Here is an 8,673-nt window from a genome sequence, read left to right as displayed (position 1 = left end):
ATTTGATTAGAGTTAGACAAGCATAGAAATTTAATTTATATAAAAGAAGAATAAAATATTTGTTTATTAATTTAAATAACTTTTTATGTTTCACTGTTCTTTGAAACTTTATTTCTTTTTTTTAAAAAAATTGAAATGGACTAGATATGAAATATAAATTGAAGCTTGAGTAACACATACAGATTTGAATGGAGGTATAAATAAAGGTAATAAGTCAAAAGATGAAAAGATGAAATAAAATTAAAATGTGATGTGTTTAAAAATATTAATTTTGTAAGTAACGGAGAAATGAGTATGTCATCATTTACGTTTCTTTTATTTGTCCATTTTTGTATTGAGATGAAAACGTCCCCACAATCTTCACTCACTTTAAGGCGCACTCTCTCTCTCTCTTTCTCTGCTAGAGAATAAACCCCCATGAGAGATGTGAGTTTGGTATTAGTAGGCCAAACCCAAACCCAAATTCTCAATTCCCTCCTTTCTCTCTCTCTTTTGATCAATTCCCCTTCTCAAGAACCCTAATTCACCTTTCTCTCTTTGTTTTTCTTTTTTTTCTTTTTTCTTTTTCTTTTCAAAAAATAAAAAATAAAAACTATTCCTTTTTCTTCTCCATCTTTAACATTTCTGGCCTCTCTCAAATGGGGTCTCTTCTATTCTTCTCTTAAATGTCTTCCTCCATCATCCCAATTGGAGTTTATCCGATTGTTGAGAATTTCAACATGGTCTCACACACCCTTTTCTTCCATTTCAATTTTATTTGCTAATTCACTCTTCTCTTTTTGTATATTATATATATACCTTATATACACTTTTATATAGATATATATATATATATATATATTTCTTTTTTCCAATTCTGTTTTTTCTTGTCTTGGTTTTGATTCTATGGCCGCGGTTGCTGAGGATTCCAGTGAGGCAGCGGCTGTCAAGAATTTTGATCCTAACATGAATCCCAAATCAGAATTTGATGCTCATAAGCTTGCTGAAATGTTCAGCAATTTGAACCCTTTGGCTAAGGAGTTTTTTCCATCTTCTTACTCTCATCATGATCGCCAAGATTTTCATTTTTACTATCAAAATAATAATCGATCGTTGGCCAAGAACTTTCAGGTCGCCGATCAACTGTTGCATAGTGATAACAATCGCAGGGTATTCCCCTTTTTTTCCTTTTTTTTTCTCTCTCTTAATTCTTTAATCTGATCTGATTTTCTTGTTCTTGTTTTAATTTGGGTTGTCCAAATTCAATCCATAATTTAAGAGTTGGAATTGGATTGAAATGGAGTTTGTGCATGATCTGGGATTGTCTGTTCGTATTGATTGATTGCAAATAAATGTATTTATGTTTAATGTAATAAAATTTACTCTGGGGTGTCTGAATCAGTGGGAATTTTTCAAAAAGTGAGTTCTTGGAAATGATCAGTGTGCTATTAGTATTATTTATTGTCATTCACACTGAAAATTATTGAGGATGTTTTCATTCAACCGATAATTTAATTGTCAGAATTTGATTCTCTTATACTTTGTGTGTTTGATCTGATTCGTTGTGCCTTGTCGATTTCAAGTTAATGTGTATATGTTTAGTACGATGAATTTTACCCTGGGGTCTGGATCGGTGGTACTTGTGATGAGAATTTTTCCAAAATGAGTTCTTGGAATTTTTTTAGTATTACTGACCTTACAACGAATGTTATTCTAGTAATCTTTGTGTATTGCTTATTTCGCATACCAAGTGAATTGTACTGCAATTTTGAGCAATAATATCATATCATTGAATTCTATAATTTTCAATTACAACTGAGATCAGTTCAGAACCTCAAGTGAAAATTGTATGGCTTTGGGTCTTTTTTATCACGCTGGCTGTTTTTTTTATGATCATTAAATTCTTAGCTACATTCTCATTTCTCATGCTATTTTAGAGAATGTCTTTCAATTAACAAATTTCATATTCAATCACCTTCCAATTATCTTTTAAATCACCTCTGGTTTGTTTGGTGAAGTGCTAACTAGTTTTCAGTTTAGATTGCTTCAAGTCTTTTACTATTGTGGATGATATAATAATTTTTACTTCTTTTCACCTAACTTCTAAAGATTATCATCAAGAGATTCATTTATTATATGTTATTTTCTGTTTTTCACTGATACACCCTATCTAGCTCTTAAAACGAGGAGCATTTCCTTGCTGATTTTCCAAAACAATGAGAATTTCTTTATACATGAATTGGGTGGTGCATAATAATTATTTTAGATGTTCTCATTTGCATTGAGTTCTTATCTCTGCGTTACATGCTTAGCCCCTGTTTCAGTGTTATTGTGTCTAGTATTGGGCTCTTAAGACTGATAATTTTCACTTAAGGTTTGTGTTGGGCACCTTGAACTAGGATTAGCCCATCTTATGCAATATTAGTTTGACAATCTATTCTCTACTGTGCAACTGTATGACTGTTTACCAATATTTGAAGAATGGAGCCGAACTACCAATATTACTATCCTCTGATATTATTTACTATTATTATTTTTTTTACCTTATTGATTGTATGAAAACATCTGAAAATGTTTGCCTAAATTGTGGCTTGTTGATGTTTAGAACTAGGACAATTCATTTTTGTAATTCTTGTAACTTATTGACTGTGGTGAAACTATCTGATCTCCATTAGCGTGCTTGAGGTTAAGTACAAAAGATATTGCCATATAAAACATACAAGTGGACAGTGGACACATGATAGCATGTATATACCTCCTTTGAATCTTGTAGCACTTTCTTTTCCTCCTATAGTTATTATGTTGCATCTTATTTGTTTTCATCTGCTGCAAAAAGTTGCGATGCTTTTATAAAATCCTGTCAGTCGATATAATTCTGTTTCTTTTAATTTTTAGAATCATGGATATAGCATGCAATTGACGGAAGAAAAAATAAAAGGAATCAATCACCATGATTGCAATTGATTGTTATTGAACTTTTTCTATGCTATATGTTAACATTCCCCTCTCTTTCAGAGAAGGCCCGAATTTAATAACCAGGGGAGAAGAAGAATGAATAATAATAGATCTGTCAGAGCTCAGCAAGAGGAAAGTATAAGGAGGACCGTTTATGTCTCTGATATTGATAAGGATGTGAGTGTCATATCTAGCTTAGCCTCATATTATAATGCATCAAGATATTTTTAAATGAGGATCTTGTTTCTAAATTCTAGGTCTCTGAAGAGGAGCTTGCCAAGGTATTCAGGGAATTTTGTGGTTATGTAAGTACACTCAATCTTTCTTCAAAGAAATTATTTCACGAAATAAAAAGTTTTCTGTGTATTTTGACGAGCGTGAACTATGATTCACTGAGAAATTTCCTACACCTTCCCCCTTTCCCTGTCCCACAAACAATAACAGCACAATAATAGCACACATATGAAAAGGAACAAGACTTTTTTAAAAAAAATTAATTTTTATTTTTTATATTTTTTAAATGATAGGAGTCGATTATCTTTAAAAGAGAAACATGACAATAAAAGGAGAGGGAAGTGAAGAATTGACCAATAATTTACTAAATATTCAGTATGTTTGGGTTGTTCTGCCCCATCACCACTGAAGTAAATCGATTCAGCTAGCTTCTTTGTTTTTATATATATTGGCTAACTATATTGATCTAGATGGGCCTATCTACGAGTTTCTTATCCCCAGTGGATTTATTTTTCAGTTCTTGCTCCTCCCTCTTTCAGTTGCAGATCTTTCGCATTCCTTTGCCTATTCTCATTCTCGCAAACCATTATAGCTAAGGTCCAATGGAGAAATGGGTACTGTCATTTTGTGGGGATGGGAGATGTCTAAGTGGATGTTTTTGATTGACGTTGTTATAGAGTGATGTCAAGGTGGGTTGTTCAGGACTAGGTTTTGGTTTTCAACTAACATTTTCTGTAGCTATCCTCTTATTGGTAATCTTATTAATGAAAAGACAGGGTTTGGTTTGTTTTTTATTGGCGCCATTGGATGATTTGAGCTTTTTTTTTTTTGAAGTAGGTGCATATCTTCGAATGATATTGTGATTAGTCCTTTCTTTTCTAGAAATACTGTACATTTAAGGTTTAAGGATGTTGATAACAAGATTACCTTGAACGCTATTTGAGTTCAGATCTTGGTGTTCAAAAGAAGATATAAATGTGCACTTTCACAGAAATTACGACTTTTACATGATAGAAGTATGTTGAAAAGATGAGCATTAAATTTTAGCTCAATATCCTAACATGCGTGTGAAATTAGAGTCCATTTGCATGGTAAATAATTAGAAATCTTTGTTCTTTATGAAAATACAAGGATTGCTTGTCATTTTGACTGGCAAAATGGTCGATCAATAAGTATAAGTTTCAGTCTAAAAACAAGTGACTGAAGGATTTCTAATAGCGTTGTTGAGAAAAGAGGCAAGCATGATCCCGTGTCAACTTTTCACTATGAGGATAATGGATCATGATTAACTGTGCACAGTGATATGGTAACTACAAATTAATTTGGAAAAATAATTATTCCCGTTCCATTGGTTAAACCATTCTTTTTTCTCAGCTAAGTATAGCATTCACCTTTGCATTGGTTCTTAATGTGTATGACATGTGCTTGCGTATAAATAAAAGCCACACTTTTATGGCAAGAGATGTGAAGTTGTGCCAAACCATGTTTCATTTGGGTGAATGGTTTTATAAATGTGGATTATTGTGCTTGAATGAGGAGCTGTTCTGGTTTAGATTGTTGATCATTCTTCAGATTGTCTTTCTGCCTGTGAAGTTAATTGAAGATATTGTTTATGTGTAAATTTTATATTGTTGAAAGGTTAATGATTGCCGAATATGTGGCGACCCCCATTCAGTTCTTCGTTTTGCTTTTGTGGAGTTTGCTAATGAGCGTAAGTTAATTTTGCACCCTGAAATTCTTTCCATGCACTTTTCTGAAAAGAAGTATATAAGTTAATCTTACATGCCACCTGGAATGTTTTGGCAACAGATAGTGCTAGAGCAGCCGTAGGCCTTAGTGGGACGGTGGTAGGGTCTTATCCAGTTAAGGTATTACCTTCAAAGACTGCCATTCTTCCTGTGAATCCTACCTTTCTCCCCAAGGTAAGGTGTTTCCTTATCTCTTCCTACATGGACATATTTATATACTCCCCACCAAAAGTTCTCTCATTACCTGATTTGATCTTTTGCTCTTTTGTGTTTATCTCAGTCAAATGATGAATGGGATATGTGTACAAGGACTATCTACTGCACAAATATTGATAAGAAGGTATTATTGCTTTCTTCAGTAGGATCATATGAACATGATTAGTGTGAATCTTGATGTGTTTGAAATGTAAGAGAACATCGTAAAGTTGAAAAGAAGAAAATAATAGTTTCTTCACCTCGTTTTTATCCTTTGTCTTTCCCACTATAGAACTTTAGAAGCTCTCCTATTGGACTCCTTAGCTTCCAAAAGCCAACCTCAACTGTGTTTTTCCACAAGAGCATATGTTTTCTCATGTTTACTTCACCTAGACCATCCTTAAACTTTAAAGTCATAATCTTTTGGCTCTTTAACCACATGAATATCTTAAACATCGCCTCTTCTCCTTCTGCTCCTCCTCCTCTTTTATTATCTATCCATCTATGTTAATTGTGTTGTAAATGTTTGGCTTCATTCTGTTCATAACATGTCAGGCACGGGCTTCATCTGCTTGCACTTTTTAAAGATATTACTTGGTTCACATTTTTCCAACTAAGAAGAAATTTAGCATAATTAGTGAAGAAGAAAGGACCCATAGCTTCCACGGATCTTCATAAGTCTAGCATCTTTGTTCTTTAATCAATTCTTTCAGCTATGATGTTGGGGTGATCTTTTATCAGTCCTTTGACGTCTATTAGCCTTGTGCGCATAATCTTTAATTCAATGGAACTTTGTTACGTGCATTTAGAAAGATCAACTCCGTTGCTTTTTCTTTCATATCTCTGCTCTTGTATTTTCTCTAGATTTCTCTAGTTTTAGAAATTCAACAACTGATTGTTTCCTGGAAAAATTCAACAGTGCAAAGAAATTTTTCAGTGGAAAAATGCGACAAGGTTTCTGAGAGTTGTTTTACTCTTATGTTGTTATTTTCTCCTCTCTTTTTTCTTTTTTGTGTTTTTTGTTTTTTGTTTTAAATCTTATTGTCTTTGATCAGAAGTAAACGGGGTTTATGAGAATTCTTTTAAAAAAGAAAAAACAAAACAAAACAAAGTCCGGGATTATGCAATTACATAAAAATATACTGATCTATTATCCAATGAGACAATGGCAGTTTCTAATTTTCTAGACCATGTATTATACTTTTCCATCCATACTCATTTGATTTACTTAAGTTTTAATCTGAGCTCAACAATTCCCTGTTTTGCACACATGGTCCATTTGACTTCCTATTAGCCTGTCTTTGTATTCCATCAAAATCTGTGAAAATATTGGGCTGATGTGATTATCTACTATGAATAATGGGATATTGTCCAATGAATTTGATGACCAGTTCCAACTTGTGCCCTTGCTTACATTCCAACTGCATCAGAAGAGTGGATGGTTTGTGAATTGTATGGATATCTGGGTCTGAAAATATTTTTAATTTTTTTTTTTTAATTTCTTTTTGTTTATAGGTATCTCAGGCTGAAGTTAAGAGTTTCTTTGAAACATCTTGTGGTGAGGTAAGATATAACTTATAAGCATATGGCATGTTTTCCGTTGGTGTTTTTGTGTTTTTAACCAAATATTTCGAAAATAAAATCTTACCTGTGAATTTAGGTAACTCGCTTGAGGTTGTTGGGTGATCAGTTGCATTCAACCCGTATAGCTTTTGTAGAGTTTGCTCTGGTAAGCTTTTTCTCATTACTCAGAGGTTAATAGTACGTTTCAAAGATATACTGATTAGTTGCAACAGATTTTATCTAGCTGTATAGCACTTTCTAATTCATGCCGTAGCCTGCCTTCATTCGGAACAGGTTTCTATACTTCTATTTGGTAGTGCGGATCATTTTTCTTAAACTTTAGTCAAAGCTGAAATTTACTGGTGGGCCTCTAGATAATTATGTGTCTTTATCAATAATATGCATTTGTTTAAATTAGTATGTCTATATTAACTTTTATTATAATTTTCTCTTGGGTTTTTTTTGTTAATTTAATGTCCCTGTAAGTTTAACATCAAACAAGACTCAATCATGAAGAAAAGAAACCATCAGTAAAAGTTTTTGGGCTACAACCGAACTAAATACTATTCTAAAACTCAATTAAGAACACCTCTAGCCAACAAAGTGAATTTTGTCCTATCATTCCATTGCTTCTTCTATGTGAAGCCACAGCATCTTTTCTGTTTCTGCATTTTTATTTTACTTTTTTCAAAATGAAATGAAAGTTGATGTTTTGATCTTGTCTTATGCTAGTTTTTAACGATAAAGAGGACCAGTATAAATCTCTGAAGATTCTAATATGCAACTTACCCATTCATAGGGAGTTGGTTTGTTTACTTTAAGAAACATCTTTTGCTTTATTTAGTGATTCATTCTTAATTTGTTTGCATTTCTTAGACCAGTGAACTCTCACATTCTTAAAGTTAGCTAAAATCATATTCTCTTACCTGACATGAATGGCGACCATCATTTCACTATTTTCATTACATTGATTTGTTATAAGCATTTTTTTTTCATTGTTGACGACTTGCCTAGCTTTGTTACGTACATACTTGGGTGCATTTGTTTCCACTTTTGTAATACTAGTTCTGTTTGTTTCTGTGAGCAGGCAGAGACTGCTCTTCAAGCACTCAATTGTAGTGGCATGATCTTGGGTGCTCAGCCTATCAGGTATGGTCAAGTTATCTCACTGTTCTCAAATATTGATTTGATTCATGCATTTGTTTATTTACATTGATTCGTGAAAATTTGTAGGGTAAGTCCATCTAAGACGCCTGTTAGGCCACGAGTTACTCGGCCGGGAAGCCTGAAGGCACCTTGAAAAGCAAAGTCTCCAATAGGAATGGATGAAATTTCAAACAATGTATGAATTGTCCCAAAGTGTTGGTGATACTTTTCATTACAATAGTTGGTTGGACAATGAGATTCAGACAACTTGTGAATTGTTGAAGTGTTGGTGAAACCCTTTTGTCACAAAAGTTGGTTATAGCTTATGTGGCTGAACTTTGTTCATAACTCTTCTTCAATTGAAGTTCCATTTGACTGAGTTTCAATCTTTGACAGTTATTTTCTCTTCCCCTTCACTGAGAGCTAAGGCCTTAGTTTTTCTTCAATCACTAGTTAATGTTTTTTTATTAACTATAGAGTTGTTGGAGTTATTACCGTATTGCTGGTTGTTCTTGAATGGATTACTGTTTTTTTTCTAATAGCTATGGTGTGCTTTAAGGTTTGTTAGGCTTAAACTGTACTTTTATTTTTCCTGCTCATGTATTTTTTTTAATAAAAAATGTGGAATCTCTACTTATAAGATTTTCATGCTTGGCCTTTAAGTTTGAACCAAAGTGAGTAATAGTAATTGGGGTATGTACTCATTACAAATATTCTACATTCTTTGTAAAAATTAATAATTAGATTTAAATTTGATTCTCTTTTAAATCAAAGATGAGTCTTTTATTTATATATATTAAAAGTATTTTAAATCTTTTCCAAAATAATATTATATAGTAAATAAGAGAAGAGT

At 32.8% G+C, this 8,673-nt stretch overlaps 1 protein-coding gene across 1 annotated transcript; it reads left to right on the top strand.

The window, feature by feature from the left end:
* The first annotated feature begins 353 nt into the window (after positions 1 to 353).
* Positions 354 to 8,359, top strand: LOC101215100 (polyadenylate-binding protein-interacting protein 9). Its single transcript, XM_004137202.3, has 10 exons — positions 354 to 1,149; positions 2,995 to 3,111; positions 3,192 to 3,239; positions 4,807 to 4,879; positions 4,978 to 5,090; positions 5,197 to 5,256; positions 6,627 to 6,674; positions 6,772 to 6,840; positions 7,762 to 7,823; positions 7,908 to 8,359. Exons 1-10 carry the CDS (start codon positions 886 to 888, stop codon positions 7,972 to 7,974), a joined length of 921 nt encoding a protein of 306 aa, XP_004137250.1. The 5' UTR covers positions 354 to 885; the 3' UTR covers positions 7,975 to 8,359.
* Positions 8,360 to 8,673: the final 314 nt, after the last annotated feature.

Source organism: Cucumis sativus, chromosome 4 (assembly GCF_000004075.3).
Source record: "Cucumis sativus cultivar 9930 chromosome 4, Cucumber_9930_V3, whole genome shotgun sequence".
Taxonomy (NCBI): Eukaryota; Viridiplantae; Streptophyta; class Magnoliopsida; order Cucurbitales; family Cucurbitaceae; genus Cucumis; species Cucumis sativus.
The sequence above is the reverse complement of the archived record's forward strand: the minus strand, read 5'-3'. Positions and strand labels throughout refer to the sequence as shown.